The sequence below is a fragment of the Syngnathus typhle genome, linkage group LG9 (assembly GCF_033458585.1).
Source record: "Syngnathus typhle isolate RoL2023-S1 ecotype Sweden linkage group LG9, RoL_Styp_1.0, whole genome shotgun sequence".
Lineage (NCBI taxonomy): Eukaryota > Metazoa > Chordata > Actinopteri > Syngnathiformes > Syngnathidae > Syngnathus > Syngnathus typhle.
In genome coordinates, this window is record NC_083746.1 from 14,586,843 (window position 1) to 14,607,853 (window position 21,011).

Here is a 21,011-nt window from a genome sequence, read left to right on the forward strand (position 1 = left end):
CGCTTGAACTCAGTCCTGTCCACAGTGACGCACATTGCTCAGAGGCACGTCCCACACTATCAGCGCTCATGGTTGCTGTCCCGACTCCTGGACGACAGTGCTTTTTTCCTACGTGTGCAGCCAACCGCGCACCCAGCGCTTGTCCTTAATGAAGCACATTGCTCAGAGGCACAGCCTGTGCTATGAGCGCTCATTGCCGCTGTTCCGACTCTTTCTGCACCGCTGTTCATTTGTCAACTATACCAGTACCGTATTTTCACAACTATAGGCTGCACATAAAGGCCTTTCATTTTCTCAAAAAAACAAGGTGCGCCTTTTAAGAAGGCGCGTCTTTTTGTGTGAACCAAATTCAAAAATCTGTCAAGTTGTTTTGTGTGGCTTCTGTAATATACAGGCGTAGACGTAGATCGGGACAAAAACAACAAATCAGAGGACTAGACGTGACACGGAGTACGTACCTTTACCACCATTGTTTTGTCTGGCTTCTGCCACGTAGATCAGGACAATAAAAACAATCACAGGACTAGACGTGTCACGTAAAGGAGTACGTACCTTCGCCACCATTGTTTTGTGTGGCTTCCGTCACACAGAGACGGAATATACAGGCATCCGATGAACCAGTCAGAAGACATTACGTTTTACGTCGATCGGGGGGGTAAACCAATCAGACGACTGGATGTAACACGTAGAGGAGTACGTACCTCCGCCACAATTGGTAAATAAATACTATCGTTTGAGCAAAGTACGTACCTCCGCCGCCATTGATAAATACTACCGTTTGCTTCCGCCACACAGAGACGTAATAAACAGGCATAAACCAATCAGAGGACTTCATGTAAGACGTGGAGTGTGTACCTCCGCCGCCATTGATAAATAAATACAATCGTTTGTGCAAAGAAAACAGCATTAGGACCCTCTAAAATGGCATCGACAAAGAGACATGCTAACGAGGCACAATTCAAGCTTCCTGGAAAGCCGGGATCATTGCCGAAGAGCAATGTGACAACGAGACAATGATGAGCGAAATTGGCATGTCAGATGGCAAACTTGCCCAACTGTTTAATTCGGATACAGAAAATGACTTGGACGGATTTGCGTATGAATATCGATCAACAATAATGTAAGTACAGTAGAGTACATGGTTAAACAGTAGAATAAAGTACAACCGAACTCACTTTCTTGATCCCGTGACATTTTTTTTGTTTATTGTAAATCATGGCATGCATGCACCCTATGATGCGGTGCGCCCTATGTCTGTGTTAAATACAGTAATGGCACACTTACTGAGACTACGCCTTTTAGTACGGTGCACCCTTTGGTCGTGAAAATACGAGAAGTAATGTGGTAATGATCAAGTAATGTGTTGAGAATTCCACATATATAAGTCGCTCCTGATTATAAGTAGTACCCTCGGCCAATTTATGGCAAAAACTGCGACTTATAGTCTTATAGTCTTATAGACTTTGAATCGCATGCCACTTTGCTGAGGATTCCAGCGATACAGTCTAACTACAGTCTCTGCACAAGTCAGAAAGCCAGGTCTGATATGCTTGTAGCTCTTAATGGTTGAGAATAGTCAAAAAAAAAAGTAAAAAAATCAAAGTCTGCTTTATTGTCAACATCTTCACATGCCGAGACACACGAAGACATCGAAATTACGTTTTCCCTATCCCACGGTGACAAGACATATTACACGATAGACACACAAGTTAGCTTCACTAGTTCGGCTGGACTGGTGCTGAGAAATGAGGGCAGCAGCGCAAAGCTTTACCCTGTATCATAACCGTCAAATTTAATCATTGCCGCACTATTGCACACAGCTGTTCTATGGTACAAATGTGTTAAATGTATTTTATCAAAATCAGACAGATAGTAGCATGGTTACGTGCAAAATATGCAAGTCTATCCTCACTTGTCATAAGGCACGAGTGGATTGGAAACAGTAAAACCAAGAAATGCTTGTGTTTTTGCAACCTAACTACAATGACGTCTTAAAACAACACTATAGACAAGACCAGTCGGCAAAAATTTAAATGTGCAAAAATTTTGAGTGCTGACAATCCTCCCCAAAAAAACTGTGTCCTGTAATGAGAACATTTTTAGGGAGAACTGTTTTGTTTTTCTATATTGTGAAAACCTAGCATCTTAACCCTTAGATGTATGAGTGACTGAACCCTACACTCTTCCATAAGTGGGTCAAAAATGACCCATATTAGAATGAATGCGTTTTATGCCATCTTTTGCCAAGTCAAGTCAAGTCAAGTTTATTTGTATAGCCCCAAATCACAAGCAGTCTCAAAGGGCTTCACATAGACAGAAATTGACAATTATTCTCAAAGCATCCCCTGATCTTAAGCTCCCAAAAGGGCAAGGAAAAACTTAAAAACCCCTAGCAGGGGAAAATGAGAAACCTTGAGAAGGGACCACAGATGGAAGGATCCCCCTTTCAGGATCACCAGGTTGAAATGGATGCAGAGAGGGCACAAATGATACAACATGAAAATCAATTAAATAAAAAGTGGATGTCCATGTCACAGCAGAGGGCTGCCGAAGGAGCCCTCAATTGTCCTGGCAGTGCTCTTCGAGGAGGTTGAGCTGCAGTTCCCCTTTCCTGAATTGGCCCACGAGAATCCAGATAGCCGCTGTCAGCATGGGTGCCACCTAACCACCTCCCCGGCCGGGGAGGGGGGAGGGAGGGGGTGGAGAGGGAGAGAAAACAAACTCCAGCCGAATCGGCCACTACAAGTTAGTTAAAGGCCATGTCATAGAAATGTGTCTTTAAACGTGTCTTAAATGTTTCTACTGAGGTAGCAGTCCTAATATCCATTGGTAGGGCATTCCAAAGCTCTGGAGCCCGAATAGAAAATGCTCTAGAGCCTGCAGACATTTGCCATTTTGCTTAAGAATAATCATCTATATAACACTTAGTATTATATTTACATTATTTACACAATAATTATTTAATGTTTGAATTTTCTTTATTTTTCACTTTTTAAAATTTTTGAACAAGAAAAATTACCGTTTTTTTTCCATGAAATTTAACTACCGTTTTTTTCCGTGTATAGTGCGCAAAATTTAACTAATTTATTGTCCTAAAATCTGGGGTGCGCATTATACATGGGTACAAAAAAAAAGTTTTTTTTTTTTTTTAATTTTTTTTTTTTTTTTTTTTTTTTAAGTCCCAATGATCGTCACACACGTAGGGAGGCAATGGGTCCCATTTTTATAGTCTTTGGTATGGTCTTAACTAGGCTGGATGTAATTTTTTTTGTTGGCGTCGATTTCTCCGACTGCCCATAAACGCACCACCGCGCTCCGTGCGCGCACGGGACAGCAAACGAGCAGGTGATCGAGCAAGCGTCTGATACGAGAGCATTGCGGTCGCATGGAGCGTGTTTGAAGTGAACAGCAGAGAAGAAAGGCAAAGTGTTGTGAAATAAAATGCACAGAACGGATGCGCAAGACACGTCAGCTATATAAAGAGCGAGAGTTGTTTTCTCCCTATTAGTTTCAATTCACAGTTTAATTAGCAGTTTCAATCAGCAAATAACAAAATGCGTATTACAGGTAATATTTTATTTCACAACACTTTGCCTTGTTCCTTTGGTCTCTGCTGTTCATCCTAAAACACAAAGGCGCTCTTTAAGCAATGCGACAGTGAGCGCCCGGCGCGCTGCACCAAATTAAGCTCCCTGCGCAGTGCGCACTGAGGTCCACTTAAATTTTAGAAAGTACATCAGGACTTTAAAAATATCTTCTAAATTTCAGCGACGGCTCTGTCACAATAATCGAGTTGGGCGGTCGGCGGCGCGCTACGGTTGAGCGTTCTCTCTCGCGCTCTCTCGCTCGCTCTCTCTCGCTTTCGCACACACGCGCACACACACACACACACGCAAACCGGATATTATACGGAGGCCGCCATTACAGATGCGCAAGACACGTCAGCTATATAAAGACCGAGAGTTCAGTTCTCTACCTAAATCCGTATTACAGGTAATATTTTATTTCACAACACTTTGCCTTGTTCCTTTCTTCTCTGCTGTTCACTTCAAACACGCTCCATGCGACCGCAATGCTCTCGTATCAGACGCTTGCTCGATCGCCTGCTCGTTTGCTGTCCCGTGCGCGCACGGAGCGCGGTGGTGCGTTTAGGGGCAGTCGGAGAAATCAACGCCAACAAAAAAAATTACATCCAGCCTAGTTAAGACCATACCAAAGACTACCGTTTTTTTCCGTGTATAGTGCGCAAAATTTAACTAATTTATTGTCCTAAAATCTGGGGTGCGCATTATACATGGGTACAAAAAAAAGTATATATATATATATATATTTTTTTTTAAGTCCCAATGATCGTCACACACGTAGGGAGGCAATGGGTCCCATTTTTATAGTCTTTGGTATGGTCTTAACTAGGCTGGATGTAATTTTTTTTGTTGGCGTCGATTTCTCCGACTGCCCGTAAACGCACCACCGCGCTCCGTGCGCGCACGGGACAGCAAACGAGCAGGTGATCGAGCAAGCGTCTGATACGAGAGCATTGTGGTCGCATGGAGCGTGTTTGAAGTGAACAGCAGAGAAGAAAGGCAAAGTTTTTTGAAATAAAATGCACAGAACGGATGCGCAAGACACGTCAGCTATATAAAGAGCGAGAGTTGTTTTCTTCCTATTAGTTTCAATTCACAGTTTAATTAGCAGTTTCAATCAGCAAATAACAAAATGCGTATTACAGGTAATATTTTATTTCACAACACTTTGCCTTGTTCCTTTGGTCTCTGCTGTTCATCCTAAAACACAAAGGCGCTCTTTAAGCAATGCGACAGTGAGCGCCCGGCGCGCTGCACCAAATTAAGCTCCCTGCGCAGTGCGCACTGAGGTCCACTTAAATTTTAGAAAGTACATCAGGACTTTAAAAATATCTTCTAAATTTCAGCGACGGCTCTGTCACAATAATCGAGTTGGGCGGTCGGCGGCGCGCTACGGTTGAGCGTTCTCTCTTGCGCTCTCTCGCTCGCTCTCTCTCGCTCTCGCACACACGCACACACACGCAAACCGGATATTATACGGAGGCCGCCATTACAGATGCGCAAGACACGTCAGCTATATAAAGAGCGAGAGTTCAGTTCTCTACCTAAATCCGTATTACAGGCAATATTTTATTTCACAACACTTTGCCTTGTTCCTTTCTTCTCTGCTGTTCACTTCAAACACGCTCCATGCGACCGCAATGCTCTCGTATCAGACGCTTGCTCGATCGCCTGCTCGTTTGCTGTCCCGTGCGCGCACGGAGCGCGGTGGTGCGTTTACGGGCAGTCAGAGAAATCAACGGCAACAAAAAAAATTACATCCAGCCTAGTTAAGACCATACCAAAGACTATAAAAATGGGACCCATTGCCTCCCTGCGTGTGTGACGATCATTGGGACTTAAAAAAAAAAAAAAAATTAAAAAAATTCATAAAAATTGGGTGCGTATTATACATGGGTACAAGCTTTTTTCCAGCATCAGCATGCCATTTTTAGGGGTGCGTACTATACATGGGGGCGCACTATACACGGAAAAAAACGGTAATTTATTGTGCGCATTATACATGGGTACAATTTTTTTTTAAATTTTATTTTTTAATTATTTTTTTTGAAGAAAATCATGGTACAACAATTTTTGAAGAAAATCTTGTCACGGATGGAGTGTGGAAAGGAGCAGGGCGACCAAGTGCAGCTTGGACCAGGGTTCATTGGAGGAACTCAAAACACAGACTTGGTAAACTAACATAACTCTCTAACAAAACCAACAACAGGACTGACCGACAAAGACGTGGAACAAAAAGACAGGGTGACATTACCAAAGACAGGAAGAGAAACCTGTGTTATTGTCAAATATTGTTTGTTTTTTAATCTCCATCGCGGACTCGCCGTCATACGGAGGCAGTATCACTGCGCATGCGCACTATGGATCCGATGTGAATAGTCCTCTTCTCTTCTTGACTGACAATGAATGTGATAGTTTAATACAATCAGCAAATAACAAAATGCGTATTACAGGTAATATTTTACTTCACAACACTTTGCCTCGTTCCTTTTAACTCTGCTGTTCACTTCAAACACGCTCCATACGAACGCAATGCTCTCGTATCAGACGCTTGCTCGATCACCTGCTCGTTTGCTGACACAATGTACCCTACACAAATCTGAAACATTTGTTGCGGCTCCGAGTCACGACGTGGGGCAAGTTTGGGTTTCCAAGGGTGTTTTTATTCCTCTTCAACTTCTCTCCCATACCCTTTTTCACATGTCCACACGTCACTTTCCTCTCTTTTCATGTTAGACTTAGACTTAGACAGACTTTATTGTCATTTTGTAAACACTCAGTGCACACAAAACGAAATTACGTTGCATACGGCTCTCAACAAAGGAATGACATTTCGGCTGGATAAAAAGTGACATTTCTATATAAATAGTATGAAACAAGATAAGATAAATAAGATAAATATAAAGTGCAGCAATGAAGGACCAAAAACAGTATTTACAAAGTGCGCAGGGGAATGCTAAGTTGACTGTTCAACAGTCTGACGACAGTAGGGAAAAAACTATTGCAGAACCTGGTAGACCTGCAGCTGATGCTGCGAAACTTCTTCCCAGAGGGTAGCAGGGAGAACAGTCTTTGGTGGGGGTGTGATGGGTCACTAATAATATTTTGGGCTCGGGACACGCAGCGCTGGGATGACAAGTCCTGAATGGAGGGAAGAGGAGCCCCGATGATCCTCTCTGCTGTCCTCACCACTCTCCTTACGTTCTTCCAATCGGAGGCGCTGCAACCCCCACACCACACCGAGAGACAGCTCGTCAGAATGCTCTCTATGGTGCTTCGGTAGAACGTTCTCATGATGGGTGGGGGCAGGTGGGCTCTCCTCATCCTCCGCGGGAAGTACAATCGCTTCTGTGCCCTCTTGACCAGTGTCGTGGTGGTCCCAGTCCAGGTGAGGTCGTCTGTGATGTGGACCCCCAGGAATTTAGTGCTGCTGACCACCTCCACATCTGAGCTGTTGATGATCAGTGGAGCGTGGTGAGGCTGGTTCTTCCTGAAGTCGACGATGATCTCCTTCATCTTCTCCACATTCAGGATCAGGCCATTGTCTCTGCACCAGCCCACCAACTGCTCCACCTCCTCTCTATAGTCCAGGTCGTCGTTATCGCTGATGAGGCCCACCACCGTTGTGTCGTCTGCAAACTTCACAATGTGATTGGTGGTGAACCTGGGGACGCAGTCGTCTGTCATCAGGGTGAACAGCAGGGGGCTCAGGACGCAGCCCTGAGGGGAGCCTGTGCTGAGGGTGATGACATCTGAGGTGTTCTGTCCGACCCGGACTGACTGAGGTCTGTTGGTGAGGAAGTCTAGCAGCCAGTTCCGAAGGGGGGTGCCGAAGCCCAGGCGTTCCAGTTTTCCCACCAGATGCTGTGGAATTTTTTAACCTAACTGATTGCGGTGGTGCCTTTACGGGCAGTCGGAGAAATCAACGCCAACAAAATAAATACATCCAGCCTAGTTAAGACCATACCAAAAACGATAAAAATGGGACCCATTACCTCCCTGTTTGGCACTCAGCATTAAGGGTTGGAATTGGGGGGGTTAGATCACCAAATGATTCCCGAGCGTGGCGCCGCTGCTGCTCACTGCTCCCCTCTCACCCAGGGGATGGATCAAAATCACACAGGGATGGGTCAAATGCAGAGGACAAATTTCACCACACCCAGATGCGTGTGTGACGATCATTGGGACTTAAAAAAAAAAAAAGATTTGGGTGCGTATTATACATGGGGTACAGGCTTTTTTCCAGCATTCACATGCCATTTTTAGGGTGCGTATTATACATGGGGGCGCATTATACATGGAAAAAAAACGGTACATGGAACAACAATAAAAAAAACTGTGAATTGTGTGTGTGTTGCCTCGTTTTTTCATCACTGCCTGCAGTTCAGGCAAACTACCATCTTCTGGCTGTGATCATTGCACACAGGTACACACCTATTGCTGATCTTCCGGTCTTTTCTGCTTGGGCAGATCTGACACCTCTTTCTCTTTGGTTGGCCCAGGCTACTACTTTCCTGTGGCTGGGTTGTGGGTTTTGTCACCCCACACCTTTCCATTTTGTCTATAGTCGGCGTTTGTAACTAGGGGCAGCGTTACAGCAGACTCCTCATGTGTGGTGTGACAAGCTCCTTTGACAGCTCTTTGAGGAAGAGCCGTCTTGCATTGGTGATGCCACTCTTGAAATCTGGGTGTTGAGCTGTGTGGTGTAGGCATTCAGGTGGCCACCTCTGTGTTTGGCGCTTGCAGGTGTATGTGCCAACTATCTGGTCAGTGGTGTCGACACCTCCTTTCATCTTCTTGTAAAATGTGATCACTTCTTTTTTCTTCGCGCTAGTTTCATCTACTACTTTGTCGTGGTGCATCGTGCTCAGGAGCACAACAGCTTTTCCTTTCTTCCTGACATAGCTATGGTAAGGTTGTCATTGAATCCAAACTCTGTGCTGTGAACCTCCCTGGACTTCGAAGGCTTCATCAGAAGAGGGATATCTGGCTTGTTCTGGCGTAGAGTCCCCACAATGGTGAGATCCGTATCCAAGAAATGCCGTGCAAGAGGCACACTGATGAAGAAGTTGTCCATTGTTATGTTTCGACCTGTGTGTCTAAATTGACTACACAACTGCTGGACAATGGTTTCACCCAGATTCTTCGGAACTTCTTCTCCTGGTTGTCTCCCCGTGTAAACTATGCCATCTATTCCATAGACGATGCGTGCATCACAAACCCAAAATACTTTTGGGCCGTACTTTGCAGGCTTGCTTGGCATGTACTGTAGGAACTTGCACCTACCTCTGAAAGGCACAAGCTGTACGTCCACAGCAACACAATAACTGGGGATGAAGCACTGTCGGCAATTGACCAGAAACAGGTCCCATACATAACGAAAGGCTACCATGTGGTCTGTTTCCAGCCGGAAGGCTCTGGTCCTTTTATCATCAAAGCGCAAGGTACGGCGAATGTCTTCAAATCTCCCAATCGACATCATGGCCTTGTACATATTCTATGAGATAATACTTACATGTATCAGCTCTTGCTATGTAAAATATATTTATGAGTGACACTTCTCATATAGATTGTGTGGTCCACAGCCACAGTTGATGAGGATCAAAGGTTCCCATTGGATTCCATAGAAAATGCATGCGGGTCATTTTTGACCCACTTATGGAAACTTGGGGTAGTAATACAAAAACTACAGCTTCTCAAAATATATAATAGGTAAGTTAAAAATGTCAATAGCATAATGTCAAAAACATGTTTTTTTGAGTAATTCCTGGAATATGCAATAACAGTTTTCAATTACAAAGATATTTAAAAAATATTTGACCCACTTATGCATCTAAGGGTTAAGGGTGTTATACATTTTTGTAACGAAAAACAGTGAAGCCCATATGAAAACTTGATCAATCATACCCTTTTCATGATTTATTACCATAAAAATTTATTTTTCTTTTCAAAGTGAGCTTCATCTTTCAACCACTTGGCCTGACTTGACAGAAGGCACAGTTTTGGACAATGATGTCTACAGGTAAGCAAGTCCTTGAATCTCAACATCCATCCATCCATTTTCTGTACCGCTTAGTCCCCACGGGGGTCGCGGGCGTGCTGGAGCCTATCCCAACCGTCATTGGGCAGTAGGCGGGGGACACCCTGAACTGGTTGCCAGCCAATCGCAGGGCACACAGAGACAAACAACCATACGCACTCGCACTCACACCTAGGGACAATTTGGAGTGCTCAATCGGCCTAACAAGCATGTTTTTGGGATGTGGGAGGAAACCGGAGTGCCCGGAGAAAACCCACGCGGGCCCGGGGAGAACATGCAAACTCCACATAGGGAGGGCCGTAGGTGGAATCGAACCGGCACCCTCCTAACTGTGAGGCGGACGTGCTACCCAGTGTTCCACCGAGCCGCCCAATCTTAACATGACTCTTGTTTTTTTCTCACTATAATTCAGTTTTTTTACACTATATATATGCCATATTGTGATTCCTTAAGTGCAGCTGTGGTGATATTTTAAGTTTATTTGTTTTTATTTTGATATTTGAAAATATCTCTACATTGGCCTGTAACTACTTCAGCTTTTTAATGAAAAAATCTTCATATATGTCTGTAACCATACTATAATTTTTGTATTCTATAAAAAAAAAGACATCTTCTCACCGTCTGAAGTGACAAGAGATTATAAAGTAGCAAAACAAAAACCTACATCTGTACGTTGTTGCTGACCACCTTTTTTATATCGTCCTCCAACCCCACTACGTGGACAATTTTGAAATGATTGAAATGTTTTATTCAGGGATGAGAATTTTCTGGGATCCGCGCATTTCCGTGTTTTTTTCCGTCGAAAGTATAATTTTCGTGAATCGTGTGACTCCGTTGAGAATTATTATTATTTTTTTTATATATATGGGGCGGGAGGTATGGAAGCGGCCGGCCAGCTGGCCGGGCAACGTTAGCCTCGGCGACTCGCGAGCATTCGCCCGCCCGCTGCGACGGCATCTTTTGGCACATCTCAAGGCAAAATTAGTGTGTACGGAAACCGGCTTGCCTCAGTAAACCTAACTCACTGGCAATAGTGATGCAACAACATCCGCCTAATTTTCGGCAGCATTTTGGCGCTACTTTCGTCACATCATTTCCACTTGTTAACTTGTGAATATGCGATTGGGTTTTCATCACTTATAATAATAATGATAACACGAGTTATTTAGTTAGATAGAACAAGGGCCTACTCAGCAAAGGTTTTTGCCAGTATAAGGATCGTACCTGGGAAATAGACAAGACGAACGGGATCAAGAACTGCTTCAGATGGGCATGGCTCGAGAGCAGCGTCATCGTACAACTCGGAACACAGTCTGTAACCACGTGCCTGACGGAACATACCGTAAAGTATATGTCCCGGGGAAGGTTTTGTGTATTCTCTGTCAAGATATGATCAGCTATGGCGGTCGCGGCGCTAGGAACATTAAGGAGCACATCGAAACAAAAAACACAAAGGTACTTTTTTATTTTACAAGCATGTGGGTTTAGAAAGTAACATGTTACACGTAAGCTAATGTTACGCTATTGTCATGATATTGTCATGATATCGTTAAAGAATAAATCTTCAATGATATATACGTATATATATATATATATATATATAATAGAGTGCCTTGCGAAAGTATTCGGCCCCCTTAAACTTTTTAACATTTCGCCACATTTCAGGCTTCAAACATAAAGATATAAAATTTTAATTTTTTGTCAAGAATCAACAAGTGGGACACAATCGTGAAGTGGAACGAAATTTATTGGATAATTTAAACTTTTTTAACAAATAAACTGAAAAGTGGGGCGTGCAATAATATTTGGCCCCTTTACTTTCAGTGCAGCAAACTCACTCCAGAAGTTCAGTGAGGATCTTTGAATGATCCAATGTTGTCCTTTGATGTGACCATTTTATTGACGGACTAATGAAATGAACTTTGAAATATTTCTTTTCCACCAACCCCCTGCAATGTGCCCCTGGTTGGCAAACACGGTTTTATATAATGCTTTCCATCTTTGTAACTGAGAGCACGTCTTTACGGGGTATAATTCACTATGTTTATATGTGGTCAATGACTCCTTTAAAACCCAAATTTTGTTAGTATTTAGGTGCTATTATGGATGGGTGGACTGGATGGGTGGGATGGATGAGATGGATGGATGGGATAGATAGATGGATGGATGGAATTCCAATATTCAATAAAAGGGAAACTCATCTTGATAAAGTTGCTGCAATACATTGTTTACAGTGACCTTGACCCTCTCCATGCGCCTCACTGGTCACTCCGGATCAAGACAGTTGAACACCCTCAGTGTTTACTGGGTAAGACATTTACTTTTTTTCTTGTTTACGGCTTGCAGCCCATCCATCCACCCAACCCCAAACCCATCCAGCCCTCCTTCCATCCAGCCTTCCTTCCTTCCTTCCTTCCATCTAGCCTTCCTTCCTTCCATCCATCCATCCGTCCATCCATCCATTCAGTCATTCATTCATCCATTCATCCATCAACCCAACCCCATCCACCCAACCCCAAACCCATCCAGCCTTCCTTCCATCCAGCCTTCCTTCCATCCAGCCTTCCAGCCTTCCTTCCATCCATCCAGCCTTCCTTCCTTCCTTCCTTCCTTCCTTCCTTCCTTCCTTCCTTCCTTCCTTCCTTCCTTCCTTCCTTCCTCCGCCTCGCCTCGCCTCGCCTCGCCTCCCCTTCCAACGCTTATCCGGGGTTACTGTGGATAACTTTACTGCATACAATAAGATCTAGCTGATCCAGTTTCTGTACCGCTTGTCCAGGGATGAGAAATATCAGTGTTTTTTTCCGTTGAAAGTATCATTTTTGTGAATCGTGTAAATCCGTTGAGAATTTTTTTTTTATATGGAGTGGGGTATGGAAGCAGCCGGCCAGCTGGCTGGGCAACGTTTGCCTCGGCGACTCACGAGCATTCGCCCCCCGCGACGACATCTTTTGGCACATCTCAAGGCAAAATTAGTTAAGCTGTGGGGACGGAAATCGGCTTGCCTCGGTAAACCTAACTCACTGGCAGCAGTGATGCAACAACATCCGCCTTACGTAATTTTGGCGCTACTTTTGCCACAATTTCCACTTGTTAACGTAACTTAGGCAGAGAACTAGTGTTTTTACACCGCCACTATGTGAATTTGCGATTGGGTTTTCATCACTTATAGACGAGTTATTTAGTTAGATAGATTTTGGGCCTACTCAGCAAAAGTTTTCACCAGCATGAGCATCGTGCCAGGAAAATAGACAAGCCGAACGGGATCAAGAACTGCTTCAGTTGGGCATGGCTCGAGAGCAGCGTCATCGTACAACTCGGAACACAGTCCGTAACCACGTGCCTGACGGAACATATCCATAAAGTAGATGTTCCGGGGAAAGTTTTGTGTATTCTCTGTGTATGGAGGTTGCGGCGCTAGGAACATTAAGGAGCACATCGAAACAAAAAAACACAAAGGTACTTTTGTACTTTTACAAGCATTTGGGTTTAGAAAGTAACATGATGTTATATGTAAGCTAATGTTACGCTATTGTCATTACATCGTTAAAGAATACATCTTCAATGATATATATATATATATATATATATATCAAAATAACAGGTCGTGTCCTCCCAATTGCTAACTATTTAATTTATTAGATTTGTTAATTTCCATCAGGTCACCCCTATGTCAAGCTTTAACACCATCTCCTGGTGAAATTTTGAACTACTACATGTTTTGGGATAGCCAATGTGCCTGGGCCAAATTCACTACCTAATTTTACACCATCTCGTACCACCATGTCACTTGACAATATATATAGCCGGTAGCACACACACACACATCCCCGTTTCACGGAACAGAGACAGGGCGACCAAGTGCAACAGGATCCTTTATTGAAAAAGGGGAAAAGAGGAAGTGGAACGCTGGGGTTGCGGTCTGGCGTGGATGAGCAGCAGAGCACAGCGCGTAGTCGGAGGCAGGCAGGTTGTCGAGACAGGCGGCGATCAGAAGTGTGGTCAAAGGACGAGCAAGTAGTCGGGGCAGGCGGCGATCAGGGCGTAGTCGGTCTATTTACAGAAGCAGTTGACAACAGAAATCGTTCAGGGGACAAAAAGGCAGTGGTGTCACGGGCAGGGTAAGTAGACGAACTGACAACCACTGGCAGAATACACGGAGGTTAAGTAGGGGACCTAACGAGTTGTAGCAGGTGCTGGCAATATAGCGATTGGGGCTTGGCTGTAAGTCAGGTTTTCAGTGGGGTTTTTTTTCACATTTGCCATTCTCATCCCTGCGTTTGTCACCATGGGTGTCACGGGCATGCTGCAGCCAATCCCAGCAGTCATAATAATAGATTATAGACTGCGCCTTAGCGCACCCTCCTTGAATTTTTTATTTGAGAAATGATTTCATATATGAGTAAAAGGCGCATAAAATATAAGCTATACTGCAACAAACTGAGGTTGACTAGGGTTGCGTTATGCATCTACTAGCCAATAACCAATGAGCCCTCTGTAAACAATCGCGTTTCTCAAACTCCTATAAAATGATCAGAACTGACTAAAGTTCGATTTAATGCATTGGTACTGCTTACCTGTGTTTGTCTTCCATATCGATCCGTAAATTTACTCGAAACATTAACAGAGCAACCTATTTTGACATGAAATAGCCTCGTGCATATAGCAGCTATCACTATAGCATTAACAGCCCGCAAACTCCATTGAGCCTCAGCTCGCAGACTCCCATGAGCCTCGGCAAAGTGTAAACAATCGCGTTTCTCAAACGATCTCCTATAAAATGATCGGAACTGACTAAAGTTCGACCTAACACATTGGTACTGCTTACCTGTGTTTCCCTTCCATATCGATCCGTAAATTTAGTCGAAACATTAACGGAGCAGCCTATTTTAAAATGAAATATCCTCACGGGTACAACAGCTATTCAATGATGCCATCTGACCCTTTTGCTGTAATGCTGGGAAGCGATGCGACCTTGGAATTTACTAGTCGTACTAAAACGTACTGAAACATTTTGGCTGAGTGCTGTGTGCAACCATTATGAATCAACAAATTCATCAATTGATGGCGCTTTAAATGTTAATTACTTTATTTGATTTTTTCTCTCTATTTTTCATGTTCTGAATATGTTCAAGATAAAGGTATCAAAGCATGTGAAGTGATGAATGTTAGGCTAGTGCTCATTCTAACTTATTTTGCAAGAACCACACTGGAGACAAGTTAGTCGTTTTAGACACCTGGCAGGTGGAGAGTCCATTCGTCGCTGTGCTTACAGCGATGATCGAATGAAGTCTGACTCAGGCCTCATCAGGTGCATATTTATTGAGAGAAACAGAGTGGGGTTGAAAGTGGGCGTGTGGGAACACAGGATGGGGTGAAGCCGCTTCCCTGCTGATCAAAGCATAGCAGGAGGCCTTTTACGACTTTGTGTAAACAAAGCAACTTTGATTGCTTCCTCTGCAGCTAGTCAATCAGTTGAAAAGATCTTAGTGCTTTGGTCTACTACTTTTGTTAAGACAGGACAAGCTAGGTAAATTATTACAGGTTACATTCCAACATAATCATACGATGAAGATATTTTGCAAACCCTAACATATCCCTCCTGTTTTATCATATGATTATGTCAACCTCGATCAATCAAACATAAGTAAGAAAATACAATGACAGCAATAACTTCCAGTGAAGATGAGGTTTTTCCTCAATACTCCAGTACAAATATTGTATGAGTGAAAAACCTGCGGCTAGATATTATTTTGCAGGAAAAGTCTCACACGGTCCTCTGCCTTAGGCGACCAGAATGTTATCAATATTAACAGTTCAAGATAAAAATTGCTCGTGATTGTTCAGCCGTTGAGGGCTTGGCACGCCCACTGGTGGAGGGTGAGCACGATTCTCACCCCCTTTTTCAGCTCGGCTCCGTCCGGGGAGAACTTGGAAATATCTGCTGCGTGGTCGTTGTCTTCAGTGGCTCAGGGTGGACTACCTGGCCACCAAGGGGGAAGAGGATTATTCTGCCTCTGTTTGAACTGAGGGCGGGGACGCTGTCGATGGCGGATCTGGTTCCTTGCAGGAAACCTTCACTGGGGCGCACTGGGACAGATGATACCACGTATCTCCTTTGCCGGCCAGCTGGACGGCACGTGAGATGTGCTCATTCGAGATGTTTCTTCTGCTCCTCTCATCACTGTGTGTTGAATTCTTACGTGTCCTGTTAAGACTCCAAAAACAATTACATTTGACAAAACATTGACTCTTACAATAGATTAAATCATTCTACTCCCCCACCGTTTTGACACATTAACGTAATGTGTCAATAGCGTCGTTGGGGAGCGAAAAGGACCAGCAAGGTGTCCCGGACACATTATTATACCCATCCCGGCTGGACTAGATGGTCCTGTCTTGTCCAGCCACAGGAAACAGGCCTTCTCCATTAAACCATTTGACGTCACTGGTGCCCCTGAATAATCATCAAATCCTATTCATCTCAATTTGTATTACACTTACAGGCGAGAGGGATCTTATCTTCAATTTTGATCACGCCGCCTCCACATCAACTACCTAGGCCATTCATATGCGCGCACACACGTACAAACTAACAGACACAAAGGCACCCATTTATTCACCATCACATCTCAACCCCTGTCCCACAACATTTAACTTCATGATGGCCGTGAGCAGGCAGACATTGAAGTCCACCTCAGTTACAGCCGTGCACATCCCATGTCGTACATGCATTCCCTGCCTGTCTTCATTCATTCTTCCATCATCCTGCCGTAATCTCACTTGCTATCACGCCCTCAGCACCAGGGCTGTGGACTCGGTTCGGACTCAGGGACTCGGACTCGGTCGGACTCGGTCATTTTTGCCGGACTCGGACTCGGACTCAGTGCTGATTTTGACCGAGTCCACCGAGTCCGACAATAAAAAAAAAAGAGGCAAGACGCAGCCAGAGAGTGTCACGTTACAGTCAGCGCGGTAGGAGTTGTAAGAAGCAGTAAAAACTCCACCAAACTCGCCGTAATGACCCGTGATATATGTTATATCCTTACTATTTTCCAGGTTCTTAGATAGCAAGAATAGGTCGGACAACGACGTGAATGATAACTGCTTTATTCCTTACTCACAGTGCGTTCACAGGGCGTACCACAACAACACAGAATGCGCCCATCCCACTTCCGGGGTTTTTCTACTACGGAATTTGAGTTAGCCCAAAATACACAACATCTCTTCCCCTCTTACAATGAACGTGCTATATGCACCTATAACTTGACATCTTCAAGATCTATCAATAACTACCATTAAACAAATATCATATATGGTCCAGACAATTATGACAATAATATTCCCATGAAACCTTAACGGCGTCAGCACTATGTTGTTTTCAATAAAAACATGAAGAACTCACGTTTGCGTCAGTCAATTTTAATATTTATAAAGGATTATTCTCATTTGATGTCTTTAAATTCATCTGCATTCTGCCATTGAAGCGGGGTGCATTCAAAAACCATGGACAGCCGGACTCGGACTCATGGCCAAGAGGCTGGACTCGGACTCGGTGCAAAAATCCGACCGAGTCCACAGCCCTACTCAGCACACACCTGGAGTGGGTACGACTCCACTCCGCGGGCAGCCACAGCAAGGGAAGCAAGAGGGGGGCGCCCGGCATTTCCATACTGATTTATCCCAGCCTGGCCAGTACTGGGACAATCAATGCCGTCGTCCCCCACCCGCGCCAACCCAGCAAATAGCTACCCGCAGAGTCCAGAGCCCCACACCTACATCAGTCTCCCCCACAATCAAATTACAATATCAATCACCCCACTCACCTTCCAACATCCGTGGAGACAATGGAACAGAACGGGCCATGTGCAACACCACAGGAGCAGTCTCCCACAGCCTTTTCACACCACAATACCACACTCCCCCTTCCACAGTCCAGTCTCAGTGGAGACAATGGAAGGCGGGAAGGCACAGGTGAGACACTGGAGGAGCAAACTCCTGCAATCCTTCCACAAACCGATTACAACAAAAGCCCAAATCATTTATTTCTGTTTGGGAGGATCACAACGGCCAAATTTTACAAATGACAAACCACAAGACGCAGGTCTTGGAACCACATCGACGACCGCCAAACGCAAATGCCGGACTGTTCTTTGCCTGTTCTTTGCAACTCTTGTAGTCAATTTTATTGCCCTTTTGAACTAGGCAGGTAGGAGTGTTTGCGAGAAGAGTTTGAGCACTTCCTAATGATTCCTCCTAACCAAAGACCATTTATGACAGGGGCTATCCCATTTATTGCCTCCTGTTTTAAAGGAGATTCTCTGGTCTCGGTCGGATCTGGTCTGGGGGAATGGATGTTAAGTCCTGTAGCAAATGGTTCCTTTGATCAGTCAAACAAATGTTGATTAGCCAGGGAAGCGCATAAGCGCGTGCCGTTCCAAACACATACACCACTTCCTCATAGCTTCTTTAGTCATTTTTCAATCATCTTCCAATTGTTTACAGCAAAAGTTTGGAAAGCTTGAGAAAACTTTAATTTAATGGTATGACGCCAAATGTATTAGAGAACCCATATGTCGTAAAGTGTTGTATTTTTACTATCTTTCACTATCTGTCCTACTCACTCCCCCCTTCTGAGGCTTGGCATTGCCCATGCCTCACAGCTTGACAAAATTTTTGGGGAGAATGTGTTCTTTACTACATATGAGTCCATCATTTAATTTGACTTTCTTTCCAAAACGCTTCTCAATTTCCCAGTTCACACATCTTCCGCATATGTTACTGGTTCTCCAGTTTTTCTCTAGTTAATTATCACTCCAAAAGCAACCTTTTTTGGTCCTTTTTTTTTTTTTCCTTAGCATTTAACTTACTCAAAATCACTCTTTCTTCAAAGTCACTCTATTAATTTTCCATAGTAGGCTCCAACAATTTCAACCATTCAACCTGTATTTTCCTTTCAGTCAGGCATTTAGTCATCAATGCTCATTTGCATCTCACGCACAGTCTCCAAAAAGGAGTCTTTCTATCACATCAGTCCCAATTCATCCAAGCTCACCACACAACATTCACATACCATTTTCAACTCAAGGTTCCTGATAGAACAATCTACCAATCTAAAAAAAAAACTCAACACACAAAAAAACTGCTTGCAAATTAATCTGAATTTTTTCTTTGTTTTTAAATTTGAAGAACTCAATCTCTCAGATTCAGCTCGCATATAGAAGTTTGTATAATCTTAGACCACAACCAGTCAATTCTTTCTACTAAATGTCAATGTCTTAAATTCATAATTTTGATTCTTCCAATTCCTGAAAGCATGTTATGTCGTTTCTTACTTAACATGCACTAGTTCTGGATCAGTTTCTGCTCGCAAACAGATTTCTCTCTTTTCTTCTCATTTTTATCTCATTTTTCTGTTCTGCGGTGCAAATTGGATAGACCACAGTCTTTCAAATTTCTTTACACTAGAAGCTTAGCCAATTTTCATCATTTTAACACACATGCACAGCTCTCGCGCGCGTAAGGTAGATCCCAGCACCAATGATTCGTCACAGGCTGGCCATTTCCTGTGGTCGATCATGAGCTGGTCCCTCCCACGCACACGAGGACAGCACATTCTAATTTCTTATTTATCTTCTAGAAGCAAGTTGTATTGCTTTACCACTTGATTTGCAAATTTTAACTTCAGTGTACACACACAATTTGATCTCTGGTCATTTGTCATTGGGCATACAACAGCATTGTCATACTTCTCATATGGACAGGAGCTATAACAATCCAAAACATTTCTAATAATCTGACAATGACATGTTTTTCTGTCATATCTCTGTATGAGCATGAGGGGTCAAAGTAGAGGAAGCTTGTCATGTTAAAAATGTGGTTTTTCCTATGCCTCTTACTCCACCATTTGATTGGTATTGTTTTGCAAGATGACACTCTTTTGACCAGTGTCCACGTTTCCCACAGTTCCAACAGTTGTCAGAACCTGATGGGGGTTTCGAATTATATGGTGGCCTGCGACCTTGCTGGCCTCTACCTCTTCCTCTGGCCCGCTGGGACCCATGGAAGAACACTGTTGTATCTTCATCTAGGTCATCATCATCATCATTGTCTAGATGAAATACATCAGAACTTTTGCCTCTTTTGATCACTTTTTCAGCATGTCTGGCCCACTGTATAGTTGTATACAAGTTTTGCATACGAGCGGAAGATCCCTCTTGCTCCGCTTGAGCTGCACTTCCAGCTGCGGCTGGAGCCGTGGCCGGGAGAGTGCGCCTGCGCACTGTGGCCTCATTGTCTTCCGGCCTGACAAACATAGTTGCAACCTCATCACTTTTCAACTTTGTCTTTTGGATTTGTTCTCTTCTCTCTTGTGAAGCTTTCAACCACAATCTAGCACAATTCAACTCTCTTTTCTTTTCTTTTTCAGTCCCTTTGTTTTCCTATCTACACTTTCCTCCAAACCATCAACCACTATCTTCCACACTTCAACTTTCAACTTCCCTTCTACTCCATACTTTTTCTTCCACTTCAGCATGTATTGCATAAAATTAAGAAATCTACTCACCATGAACTTCTCATCCTCTTCAAGAGCTAGAGGTTTACCGTTTTTATTTCCCATCTTAATTTGGTAAATCTATAGATTTTTTCTTTTCCGTTTCTTTCTTTGAGGATCCTCAATGCAGGTTTAAATTGACTTTTTAACAAATTACTAGCCTGTTTTATTGCCGTGGATCAATGCTAGAACTGCTTTTTAGTCAATTTATCCTACCAATCACACTCTCAACCACACAACTTTGATGCAAACAGCTTAGAAAAACGGATAAAAAAAAGAACCTACGCCCTTCTTCAATTAGGAAAAAGAAACTCTGTTTTTTTCTTCGCCCGTTCCTTCCACTGGGACTAGAATCACAGCTGTTTCATAGCTTGGAAAACCCAAAACCGTATCTCATAGCCCGGACAAACCAAAGCCGTATCTCATAGCTCGGACAAACCAAAGCTGTATCTCATAGCTCGGACAAACCAAAGCTGTATCTCATAGCTCGGACAAACCAAAGCTGTATCTCATAGCTCGGACAAACCAAAGCCGTATCAGCGCTTTTTTCTATAACTTACTTGTCCCCTGGTTCGATGCACTGCCGGATCTCGTCAATCCACCTCTGTCAGACGAAGGCAGACCTAAGATGCTGGCCCAGCAAAGAAACTCTCTTCCCAGGACTTTGTTTACCAGGTCCTCCTAATGGACGCTGGCCCGTCGACAGTGTACAGCGTGTCGTCCTCCGTCAGCCAGATGGCGGGTATGAGGGATCCCGGGTTTCGGCACCAAAATGTTAGGGTAGTGCTCACTCTAACTTATTTTGCAAGAGCCATACTGGAGACAAGTTAGTCGT

The 21,011-nt window shown here is 43.8% G+C and overlaps 1 protein-coding gene and 1 long non-coding RNA gene across 17 annotated transcripts in view; both read left to right on the forward strand.

Annotated features, from left to right (window-relative positions):
* Positions 1-21,011, forward strand: part of rab3gap1 (RAB3 GTPase activating protein subunit 1) — a 247,591-nt gene that overhangs the window by 88,278 nt on the left and 138,302 nt on the right. For 15 of the 16 annotated variants that reach the window (XR_009715772.1, XM_061287379.1, XM_061287381.1 and 12 more), the window contains 2 exons: positions 9,538-9,606; positions 11,859-11,932. Coding sequence is in view for 15 of the 16 variants with exons in the window: in XM_061287379.1 (XP_061143363.1) it covers positions 9,538-9,606; positions 11,859-11,932 (143 nt within the window). In the remaining variant the exon portion in view is untranslated. Of the gene's footprint in view, positions 1-9,169; positions 9,297-9,537; positions 9,607-11,858; positions 11,933-21,011 lie in introns of all 16 variants that reach the window. The other variant, XM_061287382.1, reaches the window with a different exon arrangement.
* On the forward strand, positions 5,329-7,817 carry LOC133159959 (uncharacterized). The gene is made up of 2 exons (XR_009715775.1): positions 5,329-6,893; positions 6,968-7,817. It is a non-coding gene; the product is annotated as an uncharacterized LOC133159959 (long non-coding RNA).